General features: G+C 37.0%; 1 protein-coding gene across 2 annotated transcripts in view; it reads left to right on the top strand.

Annotated features, from left to right (window-relative positions):
- Nucleotides 1–26,810, top strand: part of LOC141435292 (phospholipid phosphatase 3-like) — a 204,076-nt gene that overhangs the window by 39,576 nt on the left and 137,690 nt on the right. For both annotated transcript variants that reach the window (XM_074097992.1, XM_074097993.1), the window contains exon 2: nt 12,424–12,517. In XM_074097992.1, the coding sequence (XP_073954093.1) occupies nt 12,424–12,517 (94 nt within the window). The remainder of the gene's footprint in view (nt 1–12,423; nt 12,518–26,810) is intronic.

The raw sequence follows: 26,810 nt of genomic DNA, 5'->3' as shown, positions 1-26,810 counted from the left end.
TGGCCACACAGAGCAAATTACGTGATCCTACCGGTGATGTTTACGATACCCAGCGTGTTAATAGTAGATTGATAACCAAGGGTGGAAAGTGACCCATTTCACCCGAGATATTTCTGGCGCTCGAACGAAGTGAGAGATGGAATATGTTCGTGACGCATAATAAAGATCAAATATCTTGTTTCAAACGGATGTTCGGCGTTCAACCTCCAGTGTTGTATATAAGCTCCTTGGTCACGACGTGCATCTAGATGGCCATGCCGAAACGTGAAAAAAAAGTGTCATTGACGTAACTCAATTATCTTCGACTCCGTGGGTAATCGAAAAATTAAAAAAAAAAAAAAACTTTCCACCCTAGAGGTGAAAACGCAATTTTCCACCCGGCTATCTACCCATGAAAATTAAACTTTCCGAACAGGAGATATGAGATATGAAATAGTACATTGTGTCTTAAGGGCGGTAAATAAGGAATTACGAACGAGAGTCTATTAGAAGCCCGAAGTCGAAGACTGAGGGCTTTAATGAGTCGATGTTCGTAATTCTAGTACCGCCCTTGCGACATACAATGTTTTTCATCACATTTGCAAGTAAAATTTTATATTTGTTGAAGAAAAAATATAATTGTTCCAAATATTGGCGATACCTTAGGCTGTGCTCTTGGCAGCGTCGCCCTCAACCTCCCTCGGCATGCGCCGCAACGTGCGTGTGCATGTGGTCCATGTAGTCCTGCAGCAGCACCATCAGTACGGGCACTGACTCATTTACCGACCACGGGTTTCATGACAAGCACATTAAGGTCGAGGGTTTTATTTGGGGGGTTGCAATCAAGGTCGCCTGCATGTTACGACACTGTTTACGAGCAAGTGTGATGAAAAGACTATTTGTAAAAGGGAACTGCAGCGCAGTACTTAGGTATTATTTGACAGTGAGAAGCACTGATGTTGGTGAGAAGGCACGGCTCAGTAACTTTCGTTGCTAAAACTATACGCAGCACGAAACAAGAATTTAGCATCAAATTAAAGGCGATCTTAATTAGTGTTTGCATGACAAACTATTAAAAAAATTAATGCACGCGTCAATTGTTTCAGCCTTGATAGTGGATAATTGAAATAACGGCACGGCGCCTAAATACGTCTTTGTAATCGACAAGTGCAGATGTTAGTTTGATATAACTAACCTTAATCCTCATCTTGGTCCATTAATCAGGTGATTTTTAAACCATATGGTGAGATTTAGTGGGATCCGCTAGTCTTTCCCCAATTAAGTAAAACAAACTTCTGCCTGACAACAGTGTGAGATCCTCACTCCCCTTTCCAAACATCACGTGATTAATGACAGCCTTATGTGTGCGAGACATACATTTTTAGTTTTCTATGTGGAAGAGCTTTTGGTGGTAGAAACTGTAATAATACACATACCATCAGAAATTGGATAATCAGAAGCTTATTTACATTTAAAATTTGCAAAATCACTAGAGTTAAATGTGGAATCGGCTTCTATAAATCATTTTATATCTATCTATCAATTCTGTACAGTCAACCAATTTGATTACTAGGCTACCACTGAACCTTATCAATATGACGTTCACGTCATTTGATAAGCATTATAATATACAAATAAAATTATTTACTACAAGACTTAACCCGCGGCTTTGCACGCGCAATACATTAGACTCGGCATTTGAATTAAAATTTCGGGATTTTAATAAATTCCCATGGGAATTTCCGAACACCGGTGCCAAATTTCATGACTCTACCGGCCGCTTAGATTTCGAGATTGGTGACGTGATTTTTGGCATAGAGATAGTTTATGGGCCAGAGAGTGACATATGCTACTTTTTATCCCAGAAAAATGCACGTTCCCTAGGGAACAGCGCGCGATAACCGAACTCCACGCGAGCGAAGCCGCGGGCAAAAGCTAGTTTAGGCATACAACCACAAACTAGACGGCGCCGCAATGCCAACTTGTCTAATTACACATATCAGTGTAACAACTATTACTTATGCATTCAAGTAACTGGTAATTTTCTCATTAGCACCTTATAATTCTCGCATGATCTATGGTAATTAAATACTTGTTCATATGAGAATGACAGCGGATATGGAGTGTCAATAATCACGTGATATTTGTGAGGGGCTATTTAAAAAATCACAAAATATGTGCTTTCAGAGAATATGATTGACTAGATTTTACGACGCTAGAAAAAAAATACAAAATATTGTTGTCTCTAATAAAGTTACATTTGGTGACTATTTATTTTTATTTGCAATGGCGCTGGCCATCGCATTTGGCACATACGCTTAAGCACCTACCGTCAAAAAAAGAAAAAAAATATTATGCTTTATGGTATATAGCAGCCTTCTTCTTAGCAGCCTAGTGTTTCTTAGCTGCCAGTAAGTGAATAATAACCAGTTATTTTTAACGCGATAAAAAGTACATTAGCGATAACGTTAACTGGCACGCTTTTAACGAGCCGCTGAATTGTTGAAATAGATACGCGTGGAAATTGTTAGCTATTAGTGTGAAAGTAAAATGAGTGATAACGAAATAACAGAAATTAAGCAACAAACATAACCTTGGATTGAATGAACTCTAAACTCAAGTTGCTTGCTATGTTTTCGGCAAGAAAATACGTGTCCTATAGGTATGGCAGAAGAGAAACAAAAAAGTTTCACGTATAAGTTTGCCAGTAGCGAAAACTTACAAGCTTTTTGATATTAATAGCCTACAGTTTTTGCAAAATACATATTTGTGATATTATAAAGAATTTTGTATAGTTTAATTCAGGATTATGGAACCATACACTATTTTGTGGGGCGATCTCGAATGTTTTATTTTATGCCGTCGCCGGAAGACGTCCACTGTTGAACAATGATCTTCCCCTTAGAACGCCACAATGGGCGACATCTTGCCACCTGCTTCCTCCTCGTACATTAATTTTATAAATAAAATGTATAAGGCATGCATCGTCTGTTATAAAACTGCTATTTTAGTTTGTATATGATCTAAATCACCTCTAAATCACATCCAATTTCAATTTGACCCTCTGACGGTAAATTTCTCTGATTGATCTGATTCAAATGACTGTCATAATTAAGAAAAATATCATCACACTAGTTCATTTCGGCGTTATAGTGATCTTATATGCGTATGAAACAGATTAGTTAAGCGACATACCGGTTCTTTTAACTATTTCTAATTGCGAGATATGCTCGGAGTTTTTTTTGTGCAATAGAATCCGGGATAATTCGAAAATTTGCCAAAGAACTGAAGTCATCGACATAGCTCGAAGAATATGCAAATTGAACTGACAATGGGCGGGCCTCATCGCTCGAAGAACAGATAACCGTTGGGGGAGACAAGTCCACGCGTTAACAGGCCTCCATTCCTCCAGTCCAGAGTTGCGGGCAACCGATTGAAGACTAGATGATCTGAGGAATGCCGTGGTGACCCACAATGAGAACGAGCGTACTCGTTAGGTTTTTAGTGAGTATCGAGCCCCACATGCCCTCCGTTTCCTTGAACAGGGCTGGCCGATAAGGTGTAATTACCACATTATCAAAAAAAAAATACAAAACGGGTGACCATTGAGAAAAATAATTGACTACAAAAATTATGGAAGAAATTAGATAAGTACGTCCATTTATTTTTCCTTTGTAATATTTTATTTACTTTGCCAGCCTGTGTGTGACGGTAAATTATTAAACGTAGTTAAACCATTAACCGTTATGCCTTGAGTATTTTAATTGCCATTTTGTCATTAATACTCCTAATCAATTAAATGTCTCGTGCGATTTTTATTCACGGATTCATTAGCAAGAATGCCGAATGACTTAATGATGGTTGCGTATCGCTTACGCAAGGTTAACAGTTATTGAATAGCCATTGAAGTGATAACAGTTTGTGTGAAGTTTTATAAGTGAATTTGAAGAAACTTTTGAGTTTACGGAGTGCGTTTTTCATGAATGTGTTAAAATGGAGACATTGGAGGGATCTTTGTTTAAAGGTTATTTTATATTATATTGTTAATATAATTAGCAATTTATTTAATCAGGCGTTACTTTGCGGAGGTCCATATCAATGAACTAAAAGAAAGAGTGGAGGAACTGCATGAACACGCATATTTTTCATAAGCTTAGCTATCGTAAGGTCGCGGGTGAGCAAGGAAATTCTTTTAGTTCATTAATATAATTAGTATCTCGACGATCCAGCTTCAATTGGGCTTTATTTTGAAAACACGCGTTTTCCCAGAAATAAAACTAATCTAGAGCGTTTTTTTTCTCTCAGAAAACCACGTATAAAATGTGCTCCAAACTATTAGAGCCCATTGTTGCGAGGAATGTGTTTTAAGAACTAATAGAAACGGCGAACGGCTAATAGAAATCAATTTGCCTAACCTTCCTGCGCGCAGCTCTAGCCTCCTGAAGCCCACCATATACCGTAAACTACTTCAACTTTGCCCTCTGACCCCAACATTGCCTGATTTGATTTAGAGTCGATAACTTAGCACTCTTATAGGTTTAAAAAAATTATCTACAAGGGAATTATTATTACGGAGAGATAAAAGTTTAAAAACCTAAAGGATGCTGAGTTATCGACTCTAAATCGAATCAGGCAATTTTGGGGCCAGAGGGCAAAGTTGAAGCAGTTTACGGTACATATTTAAAAAAAAATTATCAAAGCAATTAGAATCTTATTGTTTCGAGAATAAAGTCAAACTGCCGTCAAATTGCCATGGTGTAAAACAATAGTAGATTGTACAACAAGAGCATAAAATGAGCCATTTTACCCAAGACGTTCATATAGCCACCCGAGCCGGTACGGCGAGGGTGGATAGACACGTCGAGGGGAAAAGAGATTTAATGCTCGAGTTTTACACTCTGCTTTTCACTTCGATTGCGAGGAAATGAAATAGCAACAGTGAAAACATTTGTTCACTCACTACGTAAATTTTATTTTTCATGCATTAATAATTATATTTTTTTTAATTTAAGTGATTTATTTTGATTGATTTGATTGATTTTCTTTTAGTTTTATATAAATAAAAAATGTAGGTATTAAAAAAATTATAAAGAAACTTCTTTGTTTGTGGCTGTTGACACCTAATTACCTTGGTCTTAGACGAAGATTTTATTTTATGCACTAGTGCATAAAAAGTCATTTTATGTTTCCTAGATCCAGCATAAACACCAACTTTACGAGCATGAGAAGTGAAAAAGAATTTTTACTTTGTTACATTTTTATGGATACCTTATTCCCTTGAACTTATTGTGTACCTACATTCTATTGCACATTGGGCCGCACGAGGCTAGTGGAAGCTGCTCAGCGGAGCGTAAATGAAGCGTTTCTATTGGCTCATGACAAACATCTTCGCAACGTATCCTCGCGCATGTCTGGTGGAAACGCTACTTTAAAGAGTTATACACGTGCTTTGTTTAGATTCCGTTAACTTCGACAAATAGTTTTTTTTTATACGTCTGGATGGCAAACGAGCAAGTGAGTCTCATGATGGTAAGAGATCACCACCGCCCATAAACATCTGCAACACCAGGGGTATTGCAGACGCGTTGCCAACCTAGAGGCCTAAGATGGGATACCTCACGTGCCAGTAATTTCACCGGCTGTCTTACTCTCCACGCCGAAACACAACAGTGCAAGCACTGCTGCTTCACGGCAGGATTAGCGAGCAAGATGGTGATAGCAATCCGGGCGGACCTTGCACAAGGTCCTACCACCTGCAAAATCAGTTTATTGATAAGAGCTAACCAAGTCTTCTCTTTATAAAGTAGTCTTTTAGTTCACAGCCTGGATCTCTGCAAAGCAATGCTTGCATCAAACAATTTTAGAAATGAACTTAACCTTAAGTATTTAGAAATAATTAAAGCATAAACAATGTGAAGATAACTTCGGAATTCAAAACATACGTTAATTGCTAACAAACTTTTAAGTAAATTAGTTCACATATTAGTAAAAGGAAAACAAAAATTGTTTTTCACACTTTTGTAACACAGATTTTCACACACCAAAGTTGGACACACAGATGTATGCAAAAAAATCTAGCTTCTCGTGTGATGTTTAAATTTTTTGGGATATAGATAAGCAGGTTTTCTAGCGATGGTTCTTAGACATGTTTTATCAAGTCGTGAAGTGCCAATGTCGGGGGTTTTCCAACTTTTTGTTGGTTAGGTTAGTTAAATAGCATTAAAAATGTGATTTTTGCAATAAAAAAACTATTGTGTTTATTTTCATTTGTGCCGCTTTAGTATTTAATTAGCAAATTGTTTGCTTTTTATTAATACTTCAACCATAGACTTCAGACACGCGATAATACGACGTTGAATTACTACGACTACACCCAATTAAGATAAACTTTCTTCAATGACATTTAACACGATAATTTTTACGAGTGAGTAATCACAATTATAGATATTATTATTTATTGTTATTATATTGGTGCGTGTCAATTTTATTTCCTTCACTGTTCGGTATCTTTAAAATATAAGACGTTCATAATTTAAACAATAAACTAGTAAAAAGAAAATTATAATTATAAGGAATAAAACAACCGCGCATCACTGAAATGTCATTACTTGTTTTAGTACCTACAACCGACAAAGTTTGCAATTGCAGGAGGGCGCTGTAATTTATAATTATTATTAGTACTTTAATCTCAAAATACAAACTGAAAACCACAAACAAAAATACAACATTGACTTTACCGGCCAACTGTAAAAATTGAAGAATAGTCGCATTAGTTTAATTTTTGGCCACGTTCCTCATTCGCAGATCTTTGTCGCATAGTACAATCACGTCGGTTTTATTCGGAAAATCACTAATTTTCAGCCAGCATCACATAGAAAATATTTATCGCCTAGGTATGCCATAAATGTGAATGCCATATTTTATTTGAGTTTTCGAATTAATAAATAAATATCTTAGTCAGTTCTCTTTGATGAAACCATAAACTAGTAGTAGCGTAGTAGTAGTAGCGTGGCTGTATGCCTGCCAAACTCAGTCCCATTTAAATTTCTATATTTTTAAACGCCTCAAAAGGTATTCAGTTATGAATTTTAAACGTTGCTGTACATAACGTGAGCTTAATAACGGTCATTAGTTTGAAGAAACTTCAAAGTGTTATCGGGATCGAGCATAAATAACTTCGGGTCGCTTCGGGTCAGGTCGGCAGACTTCGGTCACTGGTGCCTTGTTTTGTAGTTAATCTTTCCTGACAATCTTGTTAATAAAAAAATAGGCAAGATAATATCGACATTTATGTGTAGACTGCATGTTTCTCACATCAAAACGGCGCACAAAATTTGTTCACAGCGCGGATTTGTGAACCTTTCACTAGTTTATTGACGTCCGTGACAGGGGTTGTCAAAGTAATATTGAAAAGTAAAAGTAAAGTAAAAGTAAAATAATCTTTATTGCCATAAAAAACCTAGCTCAGTACACCTCACAAAAAGAATAAAACGAATTATTAAAAACTAAAAACACTAAGAATTGATGATTGATGCAAACAGCCAGTCTAGTGCCGTAAGGTACATATATGTCAAGATAAGCTTTTTTGTTTTTAAAAACTAGTTAGGATACGTTATGTACCTAACTGTATTCGTACTTTTGTTCAGAAAAATTTAGAACAAACTTGGTGATACTTGGTCATTCGGTGATACTGCGTTATAATCATACGCTGGAGCTCACAATGGAGAAATGCAAGCAATTAAACAGGTGCCAGCCCGATAGCAAGTATCAAAACTGAGCCCATCGATTTTATAGCTTTCATTTCCTCATAGTCATATCTGTGTATGATAATAACGTACCTACCTATTAGGTATCACCGAATTACCAAGTATCACCAATAAACCAAGGTTTGCCCTTTTAATACTTCCCATTGCCTGCGTGCGGCTCCACTCGCGCGAACGCATGTGTTTAAATAGGTAGTTGCAAAATTATGACTACTTAAGTTAAAATTTCAAAACGAATAATATGCGTTGCCAGTAACATAGAAAACCGATACCTAAGTAGTGGTAAGACTATAGATATATATCGTGAAGTCCATTTGACGTTTGACGTTTGTTAGCGATTGGCTCATTATTTTTTAACCAATTATGAGCAAACGTCAAACAGACTTCTCGATACTATCGCCATCTAGCGATATTTCGCCTCTGTGAAAACCCTCATTTTTTGCTGTGGCCACAACTCAAAACTCGACGCGTTTTTCCAAAGATCTAAGACTAAACTAGATCGATTATTCGCCCCTGGCATTACAAATTCATCGAAATCGCTTCCAAGATCCCCCAGATACTTTCCTGGGTAAAAAATAATATTATTCTATTTAGTTGTCAGTAAAATTGTTATAATATATAATTAATATGTCACAAAATATTGGTCTCGTTTTTTCTTTTGTCAAACAAACAAAAAGTTCAGGAGTGGGCCCCATGACGTCACGCAGTGCTATACGTAAACTGTTGCACGGCACGACGTTACGCTATATCTATATATCGCTATATCTTCATAATTATTTTCTTGTTTAGTTAATTGACAAAAGATAAAATACATATCCAATACTTAATTACTTACTGATAATTTAACTAAAGAACTAAATAGATTTCTTAGGACTCTATCATAATTACCGTTTAAAGATAGAATAAGAATAGATAATTTTGCCAATGCCTAGAGGGGTTTATAAAGAAATGTATAGATTACATAACGAAAGTCGACAATAGCCAATCATAACAAGATGGTGAAAGAAAACCTCACCGCGCCACAAAAGGATTACGTATTAGAATTAAATATTTATTATAAGTCCATGTCCTATCTAGAATAATAATGTGCAGGTGGTTTCGCACTGCGAACGCTGTCAGTCCTTATTAGGGGATGTCAAACTGTCAATGACATGCCACTTAAGCTTCCTGTATTGGCTAAGTGATGGGTGATTGTTCTATTTGAGGATGACTTACGTGGGTTCACCTTGAACCTTGCAGTGCCTAAAATGAGTAGGGAGCAGAGGCAAGGAGTTGACATTTTTGTTCGGTAACCTGGAGTTCAGGACAGGAGTCGATCATGTTGTTAGGAGGGGCTGTACATTACTGAAGTTAAGTCTTTTTAAGACCATCTTCTTTTATTTGCGTCAGCACCGACTCTAGCCCTTGATCAAGGTTGAGCTAGATTATCTATACCGCTTCCATGTCTCTCAATAGGCTCTAAAATTTTAATTTGCACTAGAAACTGGAATATGGTGCTATCTGGCACCTAGAGCGACCGCTCCTCTTGGTCTACCCTGGGGCCGGTGCTGCTGGCTGTGATTTTTTATGTCCATCGTTCACCATTGTCGTCATTACCAACATCAGAAGATGTACACTGTGGGACTAGCTCTATTGCCTTGCTCAAAGATCATCACAGCGATCGGTTTTGTGCTACCCGCATCCCGCAGCCCGCAGGCAACAGCTTCCACTGATCATTACCATAAACAATTTGCAGTAATATATATATATACGTCATCGAATAGCTTAAACTTAAAGTTTAAACTAAAAATTACATTTCTGCGGTGCTGAATGGAGTATTTTTTTATAACAGCCGGTGAAATTATTGTTACATAGGACACTCTATTCTTACCCTATATCATGTCATCATCAATAGGTAGTGGTGCTGACAAAGTCGTACTATCAGGTTCAGTAATTTATACACCTTTACACTCTATCTTATTAAAAAAATGAGAAGTTCTGAAACCCATTTAGGTAAAAGTTATTTATGCTTGATATTGAGTCATCACATCAAGTACAAAATGCATAATGCCCACAATAAATCGATTGTCCATGAATTTGCCAGCATTTGCCGGCAAAACGTGATGGTAATGACCCATTATCGATTCACCGACCATCCCCATAACGCAGCCAAGCGGATTCGCTCTCTGATAAATATTTATGCCAAGTGACATATACGATACGACTTTGCGAATAATTGCAGAACTTTGGCGTATGGCGTTGAGTTAAATGTGGGATATGAAATAACTTCTAGTTTACCTACAATTTACGCACTAAATTTGACCTGGGGAAATTGGGTTTAATCTTCTTCTTCTTCCCATTTCTCTCCTATCGGAGGTTGGACAACATCATGGCGATTCTGATTTTGGAGACCGCTGCTCTAAACAAGGAAGTGGTACTGCAGTTGAACCAGTCTCGCAAATTCTTCAACCACTTGTGTCTTCTCCTGCCCACGCTTCTCTTTCCGGCAATCTTTCCCTGGATAATAAGCTGGAGAACTTTTGGGTTTAGCCACACAACCCTATATGTGACATAAAGATATATTTACATTCTATGCATATTCCTTATTCTCGAGCACATTATTGTAATACCTGCGCGAACCTACGGCCCATTGCATTCATTGTAATTGCTAGACAAATAACGGTGTTAAGCGCCTGCGCATACCAATGTTAATAGCGAAGCGACGCGAAACTCAACGAAAGTAACGGATGAGACACGATTACGCCAATCTATTTTTAGCACGGAACTATCTAGTCATTTAAGAAGGTATAATGACGGCACGTGGAAAGCACTCTCGTATGTAAAATAGCGTTTTGCGCGACATGTTTCGATCCGTGGCCCTTTTTACTCGACTGCAAGGAGAGGTATTGTTTTTCGCGAGTATTTTGTTCAAGTAGTGTTAGGGCGACTTGCCAAGCCAAGTAGGTACATGTACATGTACTAAGTACCTACTTATAACTCTTTTATCGCAGTCATTCAAAGTCAAATTCAAATTAATATACTTATACAGATCAAATTTACAAAACAAAATGGGCATTGGTGAGGTAGAACTAGATTAAAACTATGACGTCATTAACCAAAATATTTTCAGTAATTAATTTAGAAAAACAGTAGTGATTTATATGAAAAAATATCAAAATTGGATTCTAATAATTGACTTTTCTATACAAAAATATAGTAAAAAGCAATCCCTATTCATCTTACTGACACTTCTGTGAGTAAAAACCATCTTAAAATGCACTCGTTTAGTAACAGGCAGCTAAACTAGACTACAGTTAACTAAATTACTGCAGACATTTCCTGCTGTGCAATTTTACGACCTTTTAGGCGGTCATTTGGCGTCGCTTCCAGGCAACTATTGGTTGTTTCGGAGCCGTGACAAAATGTTCTAAACGATTTCTGGTAACTAAAACATTCAAATACTCGTATTCGTTTGTTTCATTTATGTATAGTTTGAGTAAAATATCATCCGGTACTATTGGACTATTTCATTCCTGAACTATCGTAGAACGGTCACAATGTTTCAGTGAATTCCCCTGTCAAACAATGCGATGTCACCCTGTAATATTCTCTGTTTTCTGTAAAGTTGAGTTCTTAAAATTCTGAGCAAAATTCAATAAAAAAATCTAAATATTGCCGTGGTGGCGGAGTGGTTTGACATAATGGCTTCTCAAGCAGAGGTTCGTGGGTTCAAACCCTGGCTCGCACCTCTGAGTTTTTCGAAATTCATGTGCGAGTTTTATTTAAAATTTACCACGAGCTTTACGGTGAAGGAAAACATCGGAGGAAACCTGCACACACCTGTGAAGCCATTGTGTGTGTGAAGTTCCCAATGCGCAGTGGGCCCGCGTGGTAACTACGGCCCAAGCCCTCTCAATCTGAGAGGAAGCCTGTACCCAGATGATGATGACTAGGCTACCCCCAAGATGTCAGACGTCAAAATGAAGACGACTCGTCTACCAGCAGTGAAACATTAGAACAATAACCTGAGGCCTTATTTCTAACGCACTTGAAATCACAATCGTTTTTACCACTTCTTTCTCTCACACGGTAAAATGGTGATTTTCCACCGGCGAGGCGAGACGAGACGAGGCGAGACGAGAACTGATTTTTTTTTTGCATTCTCGCGCGCCAGCCGCGAGCCGCCGCGGGCCGCCGCGAGAGCCGCCATACTCAATTCTCGTCTCGTCTCGCCTCCTCTCGTCTCGTCTCGTCTCGGCGGTGGGAAAATCACCTTAATTTGAGGGTAGAAAGAGATTTTGAATGCGATTGCGAAGTGAACGTCAGTGCGTTAGACAATGCAGTGTTCTGTGTCGAATAGCTTGCTAGTACAGTACAGCTGACAAAAAAACTCCAACTTATATAAACCTCATTGCTAACTTGAAAAGGTCTATTGTTAGTGGTGTGAACATAGTAATACATAACTTTTGAATAACTGCGGCGTTTTGTTCTTTTGTGCGATGTACAATTCAAGTGAAAAAATACCAGCGGTAACCAAATTGTAACTTACGAATAGATCGTTGTAATTGTCTCGATTGAGATTAGATGTGGCAGATTACATTTTTTATCTCTAAACGATTTTCTTCTAACTTTTTCCGTCTTTAGCTTGTCGGTGATGATGAGGAATTTGAAAGTTTTCTTAAATCCTTCTTCTTTGTTACAGACCCTACCGGACCCGCCGCCCGCGCCCGCGGTCATGCAGGCCCGACACAGTTTCTGGTGGCACCTGCTGATAGATTTACCCATACTGCTGCTGGGTAAGTCCATGAAATTTATTGTAAAGAAATGAATGTTTATTCACAGAACATATGATACACACATAGGTACAAAAGATATTCGGACATTGTAAAACCCTATAGGTGAGGTTAGGTTTATTTTATATTAATCCTGAAACACGTACATTTTTGAAAAAAAAAGTTTATCTAAATATTATGAGACAGTTGGGAAATGAATCCAACCCTGACGTAGGTTTCAACTGATGCGATTAGTTGCTTCACCACTTCATTTCGCTTCAGCTGATAATGTACAATACGCAAAATGTACACTACACGCACTATGTGAAAACAGTCAAAATGTACATACGCAAAATATACATCATGATAAATGTGATGATGATGATAATTATATATGCAAAATATACTCGTACTCCACTTGATAGTGGCAAAATGTGCAAAGTTAGAATGATCAACTCGCAAATTGTACATTACGGAAAAATAACAATGCGCAAAATGTACAGAGTTTTTATACTATAAGAGAGTATTTTGACAGTAGCTTATAAAGAATTAGCTTATAAATTAAATTTAATTTAATAGAATATTAATAATAAGTTAATTTAAGAATAATTGTTGTGCCCTAACAGGGTTTATACTGGGACATGATTTTATTGGTAAGACCTTGTACACGTATAAAACAATAAATAATAATTATGATTATGATACTTTGTAGTGTCTGGCAAACGAAAGTTGAACCTCGTAGTTATTTGATTGGCAACACTTTGCCTCTATGTGTGTCATCTGAGGTGTCATGTCATTGGGAGCTACGATCCACAGACAGACCCATAGATACACATGTCAAACTTACTAGTACTTGTTCATTTTACATTTTGTACGTTTGGCGATTGAGCATTTTGCTTTTGTCACATTTTGCGGATTCTGCATTTTGCATTGGACAATTCGTGAAATTTGTATTTTTCATTTTACACATTTTGCGTTATGTGCTTTCAGCGTAAGAAGATTTTGCGTACTGTACATTTCGTGTACTTTACGTTTGTCATTTCATTGTCATTGATTTTGTGTATGTACATTTTGACTGTTTGCACATTATGCGTGTAGTGTACATTTTGCGTATTGTACATTATCAATCAGCTTCATTTTTATGGAAGCTTCCTAACACTTATGTTGCCACTTAGGTTACGGGCGTTCTTGTCTTGCATAAGCAAGTGCACTTAGTGCACTTTAGATTATGTCGCTGAGCACAACGTAATCATTATTGTTCTTTTACTGATTAGGGTTCTTTAACTGATTGGCTAATGCTGCGTCATTTCTTTCATCTGCTCGTAGTCCTACAATGAATCCTTTTAGGTTTGCCTTGCCATGCTTGTCCATCCATCCGTCCGCGGCTTAGAGACTGCCAGTGCTAGAAAGCTGTAATTTTGCTTGAGTATACGGAGGCACATTTAGATTGGTCAGTATGGGCAATACAGTCGATGGGAGCGAATTCCATTCCTTAGCAGTTCGTATTAGAAAGGTGAAGCGAACCGCTCCGTGCAAGCCACTGGAATACTAACTATATTAAACTGAAGACTCTCCCCTCGCCTGTATGTCCGTTGGTAAAAATGGACACCCCCAAAACAGAAAATCAAACCTCCTGTGCCAGTAATTCAATTGGCTGACTCTTTAGGTCGGAATACATGACCAAAAATTATAGTATAGGTACCTTCGTTATGTTTGTACACACATTAGTACAAACGCAGCAATGTTGTTGAAATATGAAATGCCGCCTCAAGTATTAGAAAACAATGACACCACAAAAACTAATCGACACATAGTAAGCTGATCGCTGACCTGATGTTATCAAACACACGTCATCGCATTCATTAGATTAATCATATCATAATCGAATAACTCAAACTGACCGCACGTGGCTACTCCATGTCGGAGTCAAGTCGCGTCGAGAGGTTAACTCAACACGCATTAGAATTGCAGTTTTTTTTTATATATGTCCGCTGAAATTACTGGCACTTGAGGTATCCCATCTTATGCCTCTAGGTTGGCAACGCATCTGCAATACCCCTGGTGTTACAGATGTTTATGGGCGGTGGTGGTCTCTTACCATCAGGAGACCCACTTGCTCGTTTGCCATCCAGTCGAATAAAAAAAATGTAGGAGGGTCAAACGATCATGCGATCACTTGATGGAAAATAATCAACGCCGCTCATGGACATCCGCAACACGAGGGGTATCACAGGTGAATTGTGGGCCCTTTGAGGGAACACGTAGTTTCCCTGCCCTTTTATAGGTTATGGGCCCAAAATGAATTCTAAAATGAAGGAACATCTTTAAAAAACATCTGATGAACTGAGGACCAACAAAAAGTTGGAAAACCCCCGACATTGTCACTTCAAAGTTCAATATCTCAAAAATGGCTAAACTGATTTTGATGAAACATGTCTAAGAACCATCGCCACAGACAGACACACATTAGCGGTCAAACTCATAACACCCCTCTTTTTGCGTCGGGGGTTAAAAATGGAAGATACCAAAGCAGAAGGTGAACTCAATAGAAAGGTAACCTAATAGTTTAGTACTTATAGTAACAGCTATTTAATTTCATTGTTAAAAAGTCGATATTGTGTACTGGATCGACAGCCTTTATCATTTTCATCAATTACGTTGTTGATAAACCACATAGATAAAGTCCTTGTCATCCCTTGTGCATTGGCACAGTCGTACACAAAAGTGCTTACGCTCAATGTCGGTAATAATAATATCAAGTCGGGTGCTGTCATTAACATTTTATTTAGTTCAAAATAATACTTAAATGGTATTGTCAGATGGTGTTCACAATTTTATTTTGTAGCTTAAAATACAGATTACGGATCTATTTTTGTTCAATACTTATCTTGGTATAATTAGGACAATTGCAAAAAAATATTAAAAACATGAAAGAATTAAGTCATAAACAAATTCAACTGAAAAAAATTAGGTAATGAAAAAAAAGTCTATTCTACAGTGAAAGTGTTCTTGAATTAAACACAACTTATTTCGGTTCTTTCATTTAAAAATGGATTTCAGAAACACTTGCGTGAGCATTAACTGTTATTTCAATAAGGTAACCAGGTTAAAATTATTAGTTATTGCTACGAATACAAAGCACGTTAAATTGTTATAATATTCACTTATCCTTTAACTTCACACTAAAGATAAAAGACATCGCTTACTTAGATGTCTTCACTTTGTCTTTCTTGTTTGTGGCAACCTTAATGCCAATCAACGTCCCTGTCAATGTCAATCTCTTTGAATCAATGTTTTAAGTCTAACGACACGGAATAACCTGTTATGCACACACATAACAAATCGTTTGTAAAACGTTAAATTAGATTGACGGTACTAAAGCTTTGTCGTCATCCGTCATTTTACCGTATCGTTTCTTTGTAACGTATAGAGAGTGCCACGAGAGTTGAAGTGAATGGATTATACACACAGCCAAAAAGGAACTGATTGCACAAAAGGAGAATGAATAAATGAGTAAATGTCAAAATTCTGCTGTTATTACACATTATTAAAAAGTATATTTACGTACCTATTTTGAAAGTACCTACCTAATCATCATCATGTCAGCCGAAAGACGTATACTGCTGGACATAGGCCTCCCCCAATGCTCTCCACTGAGACCGGTCTCGTGCTTTTCGGATCCACCGCGACCCCGCGATCTTAACCAGGTCGTCGCTTCATCTTGTTGGAGGCCTACCGACAGCTCATATCCCGGTCGGTTTTAATTGGTACTTGGCCAGTACTTAATAGGTTAAAAACTTTAGCATGACCCCTTTTCAATGGAGTAGTAGCGTCCGTATAAACAAGTGAAGATTCAATTTTTCTTAATGATTTATTTGCCAGTTCCACATCGATTCTACATATATACTTAACATACAAAATTGCCTGTCGGTTCTTGCAAAAAAATACAAAAGAAAGCAATGAAAATCTAACCTAGACCTGCTCACCAGAATACGACGGGTAAGTTTTCCTTCTATGTCTATAGCTAAATGACATGACACGCACACTTTCAGTTTTTCATTTTATTTTTCGCATGTTGTCACTAATAAATGTTTTTTTTCTTGCTTTCTTTAAATATTAATTTTATGACATCATATACGCTTCTGCGCATGACAGTCCGCACGCGCACAGTCAGGGCTCTGTCACGACAGGTGTCAAGTGTCGGACCACCCAGGGTGACATCTGACAATGTCAGTGAGCCGTGGCACGATTTGAGTGGCATATTATCTTAGTATGTTTGAGGGTAGTCAATGATTCCGTAAGATGTTATGGAGAAGAGGATAAAATTACACACGGTGCTGCTCGCCAGTTCTGTTAGCTTGAACTTAGCTTGACACGCTGCCGCGTGTCTAGATTTGTAATTTCTTACATAAAGAAGCCTTATTAGTATGTTAGATTTTTGCTAGAACTCATTCTGGCAACTATTTCAGTTAAAAAAAATAAAAAATAAAATAAAAAAAAATGATTTTATTTTCAGACAACTAATTTGGTCCATAGCATGTTAGTAACAATAGAAACTTAAGAACTATGTTAGTATATATATATCTGCATTGGTATAATTTATTAGACGCAGGAGCAGCGTGCAGCATGTTGAACCTGCCATGAACAGCACTGTCCTGCCTCTCTGCGACCACCTGTCTGTTAAAGACTGTTACTGAATACTGAACCAGTAGTTAGTTTTTTTTAATGAAACAGGGGGAAAACGAGCAAAAGGGATCGCCTGATGGTAAGCGATTACCGTCGCCCATGGATACCTGCAACACCAGAAGGGTCACAAGTGCGTTGCCGGCCTTTTATGTGGGCGTTCTTTTCTAAGCTCTTTTTTAGTATTTCATTGTCTTGCACGAAGGGGTTTGCTTTATCTTTCCTAACGCAAACTGCTAAGAAATGATATTCGCTCTCATCGTCTGTGTTACTAGAAGCTACTCGTACAGTCACTAGTAGCAATATCTGACACAACAAGCGTGCATAAATATCTGATACGACTCTTTTTCTAGGGCCGGAAGGACGTGTCAGATATTTTTGCACGCTCCGCTGTGGCAGATATTAATGCTGGTGACTGTACAACCTACGTCTTTTCGAGGCTAGAGTGAATAAGCTATTACGGAACCGTGAATTACACGGATAGGGGTCAATCACGAGTCGGTTTTACATAAAAGCACACAATAAATCTTTTTGAAAGTATGGAATCATAAAAAGAACCTAAAAATTTTACCTGCATATTTGCTTTCACATCACGCATCGCTTGAAAAGAACCTAAATAAATACCGTCATTTAATTTAAACCCTTTCTGAGAAAACAGTAAAAAATTGTAGGGTGAATCTACGAGTGTCTCAACCGCTGTCAGTTCCCATATATTTATATTTAGAATTGTGCAGAAATTATTTAGAATTATTCATATGCATTGTTTTTTTATATAAAATAGATCCTGGCCTAACTACAGAAGCCATTTATTTACGTCATAATTAAAAAACAATCTGCCTTCCAATTCTTAAAATAATCTAGGGACTGACAGCAGTTGAAACGCCCGTGGAATCACCCAGTAAGCAAAACACAAAAGAAACAAAAATTAATGCAAGTCAAAACTAAACATCTCCTATTCACAGAAAATGAAGTTTATAAAAACTTCAAGCTTTGAAGATAAAAAAAAAATTATAGCTATAAAGCTATAAATTTTTTTTTATCTTCAAAGCTGTTAGCCCTGTGTATTCTTCCAAAAGAAGAACCATCGAAATAAAACTAATCTAATACTAATAAAAAAACGAATAAATAATGTAATCGAGCAATTCTTGTATATATAGTGTAGGCCGTTTAGTACGAATTCGCACTTAACAACCAATCGTTTTTAGCGACGTAAGTATAAGCATATATTTGGTTTTAATATCGGCCACCATGAAAGTAAATCTGTTCGTTTAGTACGGCGTCCGGTTAGTACGACGTAAGATCACCGGTCCCTTGGCCGTCGTTATAACCGGATTCTAATGCATATAAGGTTTCTTAACGAGTTTTAGCAAGAACAAAGCTCGGTCGCCCAGGTACTAGACTATATTTATCGCGTAACGCTAACTTGTAAATAAAACATTGTATTCAGCATAATCAAGCATTCATAAACACTCTAATTCCGAATAACAAGTAGCCATCAGAACTAACGAGTACGTTTTATCATCGAATTCCGCGAGTTCGCAGAACGCCAGTGTACACAAGAGCATCGGGTTGCTAAAACAGTATCGCGAATTCGAAGCCAGACCAAACAATCAATGAAATCTGATTTGCTGTTTCATAAGGCGTAGATATTAACGCAGTGTACAGTCAACTGCATTAATATGGCACAGCGGCCGTGCAAAAATATCGGACACGTCCTACCGGCCCTAGAAATACAGTCGTATCAGATATTTAAGCACGCTTTGTGTGTCACGTCAGCAGGGCTACTACGAAACTCGAAACTTCGAAGTTCGTGGGCGGATCTCCTCAAAACAATATTCTTGACAAAAATAATTAAGATTTTCTAAACCTCGCGGCAGAGCTTCTATTTAAGGCCAGATATACAGATATATCAAATATATAGTATGTTGTAATGAAGGCACCCCAAACAGTCCATTAATTTTGGCTATTTTTTAAAATCATTAAAAAATGGTGTTGCTGATAATGACATATTGTGAGAATAATGACGTTATTGTAAGAAATAATGACGCAATGTTGCCGACAATGACTTGCAAGTATTATATATAATATGGAGATGAATTTACATGTGACTTAAATACTATTTTAGGTATTATTTTTAACAGACTCCAAAAAAAGGAGGAGGTTATCTATTCGGTTGTATTTTTTTTGTTTGTTACCTCAGAACTCCGTCATTTATGAACCGATTTGAAATTTTGTTTTTCGTTCGTCTAGGAATGCCTTCAATTAGGTCCCATAAGAAAATCGGGGGAACTCTTCAAATATTGTAGGGACACCTATGGTAATTTGGATATATTTAGCAGTAACTCGTGCATTTGCTCTTGAAAATCATAATTTGGTGAAGTGGAACTGATGATGAAGACCACATATGACCAACAGAGCTACTACTCAATAACAAGTACTTCAAGGGTTGAATTTCAATTACTTTAACACAGTTGCTAAGCAATTTATGCTCGTCGTAATGAATATGGTAAAATGAAACGGGTGGTGCAGCACCAGGACTCCTCAATAATGAACGTCTCTGCATCAGAAAGACCAATCTTTCGTAAAAGGTGTCGAGCAGCTGAGGCACCGACTTCAGACTGGTAGAAAATTATTTTCATGGTTTTTTGTAGTCGTTGATATAATTTTTTTTGTCATGATATGGACAAGGAAAATAAAACGCAATATTATAAAAATACTTTAATATAAAAATAAATTTAAATCCTCTTAATGTACTTATTGATTCTTTGGTCTCTTGATTGGATATTTTGACGATAACAGTTATATGAAACAAAAAACGCTCCACTTACGCTATACATAAACATTTTTCAAAATAAATAACAGCCTTAGAGAGACCATAAATATACTAAACACGTTTTAAGTCACAAAATTATTTATTATTATTATTCATAAAATTATTCATCATCATCAGCCTACAGCAGTCCACTGCTGGACATAGGCCTCTTCCATGGCGCGCCACAACACTGTCTTCAGCCCCTATTCAGCTTCTATTTTTTTAACAGTAGGTAATATTGAGCTGTTCGTTTTCGACGCGTCCTTTAATCAGATTATAGAATTGATCGAATGTACCCACATCTTGCGCTGGGGTGTTTATTATTTTTCATCACACTTGCTCGTAAACAGTGTCGTAACATGCAGGCTACCTTGGTTGCAACCCCCCAAATAAAACCCTCGACCTTAATGTGCTTGTCATGAAACCCGTGGTCGGTAAATGAGTGTGATACTGCACGGCGTGCAGGAGCGCGGCGCGCGCATGGTCAGGCTGGGGTAGGGCGACGCGGAGGCTGGCGCTGCCAAGAGCGTAGTTCGCGGTATCGGCAATTTTTGAAAAAATATTAGTTTTTCTTTTACAAATACACAATTTTACTCGCAAATGTGATGAAAAACATGTGATGTCGCACGGGCGGTACTAGAATTACGAACATCGACTCATTAAAGACCTCAGTCTTCGACTTCGGGCTTCTAATAGACTCTCGTTCGTAATTTCTTGTTTACCGCCCTTAAGACACAATGTACTAAACGCTTCAGCATTATGCTGAGCCAGTGTCCGATTCACAACCGCAATGACACATACTTTCCTACGTGTTGTCTATTTGTACTTAATACTATTGTTGTGTCTTGTGTTGTGAATAAATGTATTTTCTTTCTTTCTTTCTTCACCGTAGAGAACCATTTGATCCGCTGTTCTTTTCAATGTAGCTCCAACACCATCTGGGGCACCCTTGCCGTGGCCGGCCTCAGAGTAGTTATACCTACACACCTTTTATAATAACCATACATTCATTATAAATTTGTTGAAAAATAAAAGAAAAAGTGTATCTTTCCGAATTTGCCAAAAAATATGTTATTGTACTAAGCTTTATGCCGAAATTAACGGAAACCAGCAAAATCACGATACATCTAACTAATAAGTCGAATACTAAAATCATTATCGGTAACAACCGTCATTGCTCACTCAAGAGAATATCATTGTTAGCAACACGTGTCATTGTCGTCTCATGCGACGTTGCTGAAAATGATGTTGCCAATAATGACGAATTCTAGAAAGTTCACCATTTACAAAATAATTAGGTATATTCGTCGGGAAAGAGTGCACTATGCAGTATTAATTTTACGCATACCTCAACTTTGTTACATAAAAACACTGCATTCAGAAGAAATTATTAAGATACAGTCAAAAATAAGAATGACGACTGTTATGACAAATTTTGGAGATTCAAAAGGAAATACTTACTGCTCAAATCACGCGACGTCCACTACCTTCAAAGCGTGTCGGCCGACTGAGGCGCGGGGTGAAGCTTCGCTTAAACGTTATTTGGCTCTTCAGTCGCGTTTCGTTATATGTACAAAATGTACATTCAACATGGTTGCCGATAATGACGCTTATTTTTTGAACATTGTTTGATTAAATTTTAGAGTAATTTTTAATAATGTTTTCTAACCTTATTGTAATGAAAAACGTTCTTTATTTATCTCAGTTTAATATTTATTCACACAATGTTTCACATTCAATACATGAATTGTTTATGTTACGAAATGTTGGAAACTATGCCCAGGCGACACGCTAAATATTGCCGATTTTTATAGTAATATTTGAATATCTTTATTTTGTATGATTTAAAGCTCAAAATGGCTACTATAGCATCTTTATCATTTATTAAGGTAATGGAATAAAAAAGTTTGACTTGGAAATTCTTTAGTATTGATGAGTATTATAGCGAGACATAAATTTTGGCTCTCTGAAATATTCACCCCTCGTATCTAACTGTCCCTCTCGCTCTTGTATTAAATAGTATAAGTGTCAGAGGGACCGCACGACACGAACTTCGAGTTTCGAGTTTCGTAGTAGCCCTGCAGATATCGGTACTGTACCACTACCATGAGTTTACAGTGACCGTACTCGATAGCGATTTACGCCGTCGCTCTCGAGTACGGTCACTGTAAACTCATGGTAGTGGTACTGTTGACAGTAGCTACTCCTAACATCGATGTATATGTCACCGGAAAATAGCAAAAACGGAGATTTGATCAAATTACCTACTCGTACTTATACCATGTTATAGTAGAAACTTCATCATAATAATATCGCTGAACATATCTAGTGAAAGGATAACACGAGTTGACTATGGGATTCGTTTCGTCAACTTACTGACATGATTCGGGGGTTTTATGAAATCACTGAACAAATTTGTTGAAATGATATTTAAAACGAGTTGCTTTTTAGGATTCTGTAGCAAAATGGCAAAAACGAAACCCTTATAATTTCGCCATGTCTGTCTGTCCGCCTCCGGCTTTGCTCAGAGACTATCAGTGTTAGAAAGCTGTAATTTTGCTCATGTGGCAACTATAAGAGCTAAGAGTAAAAAAAAAATATCTGTTTGCGAAATATTCAACTTGAAAGTGCAAATTTTCATTAAAATTAAGCGCACCCCCTCTGAAAGCTAAACTGTTGGTTCGAAAAAGCTTTAAAAAAAACATAATTGCACTTTACCTGTTTCCCGTAAAATAAACGAACTCTTCAATAACTTGGAAACATGACTGTCATATTATGAAAACAATCGCTGTTTGCATAATCGGCGCCCATCCTGTGAACGATACAGTGTGAAATCGGTGACATAATCATTTATTGTGATCAGTATACCCCGACTTTGTACGCGTAAATCATGCTCCAGCGGTTGAATTCAAAATCTAGCACTTTCCCAAGAGAATGTCCAAAAATTACATCGTGGATTTCATTAACATATAATAAACATCTGTGTAAAAATTTCATGTCTCTAATCTTAGCGGTTGAAATTTAGGGTTTTTTTTTCAGTCCCGCGGGAATAGCAGGATAAAAAGAGCCTGTATGTTATTCCAGACGTCCAGCTATCTACTATCCAGACGTTTTAGCGTGAAGGAGTACCTAATAACCACGCACGCACGCAAGCACCACAATCTTTCACATCCTTACTAATATAAAGTGAAAGTCTGTATATTAGTTTCTTTGTTTTTGATGAAATTTTTATATGGAAATCTTAAATCCCGAAAAGAACATATGAAACTTGAAACATAATGAACTGATGAAGTCGGGAAGACGGCTTCTTTATAATGTACCTGAGCAAAATTAAATTATTATTATACATAAATAAGATAAATTTGTCAATGGTCTGAACAAAGTTAAACTACTTGAAAATGCCATTTGAAAGGAGTAAAAATCAGACTACTTGTCAATGTTATTTATTTTATTTTATTATCAAGGAATGTGATTTTAAAAACGATCGTCACTCATCAAATTGTATACGGCGCGCACACATACAAACTGCGATATATTTTTTTGTTTACAGATGGTTTACTGTTTTGTATTTACTATGAATGATAATACTAAAGGTACATTTGCTCAGCAATCGGAAGCCCAACGTCTTCCTGTTTGTTATTTACTGACGCAATTAAGACAATACGTTAATTACGAACCGTTAAACATTTTCCCACACCAATATCCCTCATAAACCTGTATTACCTACAGACATATTTACTTAAATAAGTCGTAGTTTTGTTCTCAAAATATACCTCGTTTCAAGATTCTCAGACATCCAAAAAACCATTAGTAGAGGAAAATAGCATTAAGTTTCCTCAAAACATAACAAAGATCTTACTAAGTCGAGCTTGAGTAGACCAAGAATTAACTTTTAACCCCGAGTTAACTGCTAACCCAGTAAATGGTTGCAAAGGAATTTTAGTCATCAAGTATGTTAATTTAGTTGCCAGCTGAGTAAATGTGTAATTTTCGAAAAAAAAAATGTTCCAATGGCAATAAGTAAATTGAGTGTGCATGTGCATAGCTTAGTTCCTCTAGACTAGAATGACCAGTAAATTAGTTAATAACGAACAGTCGAGGAAACGCAAAGAAAATTAACATTTAATTTAATTTGTTCGGACTTTTTTACAGCTTTTTTAAAATGAGGTAGTTACCTTATTAGAATTGTGCTAGTAGTCACAAATTGTAATTATTCATGAACAAAAGCGTGCAAAAGCTGGCGCTTGATAAAAATTTATACCAACGCTAAAGTTAATATCGGATTATAACGGTTGAGTAAAGCTTAAGTCTGTGCTGACGGCCATTGCACACAAGCTATCTTAGTAATCTTAATTCTAGAACAGGAAAATACTGCATGGCTCTAGGCAACTGGTGAAATAGCTCATGAAATGAATAGCATAACATTATGATTTAGCAAGGAAACTATGAAAGTGAGTATGATATTGAAATTGTTTAAGATAATACAAAGGTGAATCTTTGAGGGTTTTACCACTTGGTTAAATTTCATTAACCATCCCATGTTTATTGGTATAACAGAAGGACAAGACGCAAGAATTTTTCACACGTTGGATTTAGCATGGGTCTTTATTTTTCATTAAAATTTAACCCTGAGCACCATCTTTTTTATCAATACTTGCCGAAACTGTAATGACGAAATAACTGTTCCAAAAATGAAGTGGAAGTACTACTTACAAGCTTTTTGTAACTTTACACGTTTATTTTTTTGTTTGCTGTAAATCTTGCAAGTTTATTTCATGAGTCGATTGACTTAATTGAAAAAAATCTAACGAATCAAACTATGATTAGGATCCGGATACATTAAATTTGGCGTTGCTTTTTCACGATGTGATTTTCGAAATTTGCACGTACTTATACAGACAGATCTAGTTAATAATGTTTTCTCATCGTGTTTCGTCGGATAAGTTTGCTTTCGAATTAGCTTCAGAAAAATCAGTAAGCTAGATGAGAAATCAAGATAATACGAACTTTTCCGACAAAATACAATCATCATCATCATCATCATCAGGCGGAAGACGTCCACTGCTGAACAAATGCCTCCTCCTTAGAATGCCACAATGAACGACAACTCGCCACTTGCATCCACGGGTTTCCCGCAACTCTCACGATGTCGTCAGTCCACCTGGTGGGAGGCCTGCCAAAGCTTCGTCTTCCGGTTCGTGGTCGCCACTCGAGGACTGTTCTCCCCCAACGGTTATCTGTTCTTCGAGCGATGTGGCCCGCCCGCATTGCCACTTCAACTTGCATATTTTTCCTATGTCGGTGACTTTAGTTCTTTGACGAATTTCCGTATTCCGGATTCTATCACGCAAAGAAACGCGAAAAGAAGAAAATACGATGGAAAAACATTATTCACGCACCTGCTGAACCATTCCGAATATATTTTGAAACATCTTGAATAGGTACCTTATTTTGCGTTCTCTATGCACATAATTCTCCATACAAACATACCTGTAACCGATACGTGTCCAGTTTTATTTAATTAGTATACTAGTGCATCTGACCTCATTTTACAATAATTTTACCGTTCAAAAAGGGCACAGTGCACCGTGTGCAATTAGCATAAGGTCTCGGATGGTATGTAATTAATTTTACGATGCGCAAAATGATGTTGGTGGTACGTTTGGGTTTGCGTTCCTAATTAGAAGAGGTCGCTGTGTATAGACTGCTAGAGTTCTTGAGCCAAGTATGGAGATGAATGGAATTTTATTGATCTATTCAAATACCTACTAGGTATTAAAAAAAAACAATGCACCTCCTTTTTTTAAATCGGTAAAAAAAACTTTAATTTACACCCAGTCTTTTATAAAGAACTTATTGTAATTTGAACATCAAACTCTATCATAAATTACATAAAGTTTGATGTTCATAAGTCAAAAGTTTGACTTGGGCTTTAGGAGGATAATGCGTCCTGAAATTGCTGTACAGTCGAGTTCATAAACTTGTGAACAAAAATTTGATCAAAATCTGAACAAGATTTTACGCCGTTCACAATAGAGTCGTTTTCATTATTGATCAAATTTTTGCTCACAAGTTTATGACCTCGACTGTACCACCCGCAGCTGATGCGTTTTGAGCTTATAAAAGAGCATTATCAGAAGAAAGAGTTCGGCTATTTCTCCCTCGAATGGTTGACGTGGTTTTTAACAACCTGTTGCAATCTCAAATGGATTGAATTTCGGCTACAAGTACTGAACAATTAATAAAACAAAGTAAAATTCCCTGTGTTATTCTGAGGATAGAGAACATAACATATAGGACAACTTTTACGGAATCATCACATTGATACGTTTTTAGACCCATTGATTTGGAAATAAGTTTGATCAACTTCTTAAATTATATAAGATACCTGTAGAGTATTTCATGAGATATTTTTTTACCGTAGTTCCATAGTTAAAATGGTGTGAGCGGGCCAATCAACTATTTTACCTTTGTCTCTGGCGTTACCGAAAAATCGTATTTCCAACAAGATACTTCACGGTTTAATACTTGTAGGTTGAACTTACGTAGGATGGCATGTATTCATGTACACCATCTATTAAATTACAGAAAAAAACATGCTTATTACAAAAATCTGCAATTGTATGAAAAATGTCGCGGACAGATTAGTATGGGTAAAAAAGTTGATTGGCCCAAGTACATACATATTTTGTATTTCTTCCACAACTGATTTAATTATACCTATGTTAATATCCACTTCCATCCTCACCATTTAGATGGTTGGCAGTCCTTTACTGTGCGTTTTTTCAGTTTTTTTTTGCCTCGCACAGCAAAACTCTGTAA

The sequence above is a fragment of the Choristoneura fumiferana genome, chromosome 14 (assembly GCF_025370935.1).
Source record: "Choristoneura fumiferana chromosome 14, NRCan_CFum_1, whole genome shotgun sequence".
Taxonomy (NCBI): domain Eukaryota; kingdom Metazoa; phylum Arthropoda; class Insecta; order Lepidoptera; family Tortricidae; genus Choristoneura; species Choristoneura fumiferana.
The sequence above is the reverse complement of the archived record's forward strand: the minus strand, read 5'-3'. Positions and strand labels throughout refer to the sequence as shown.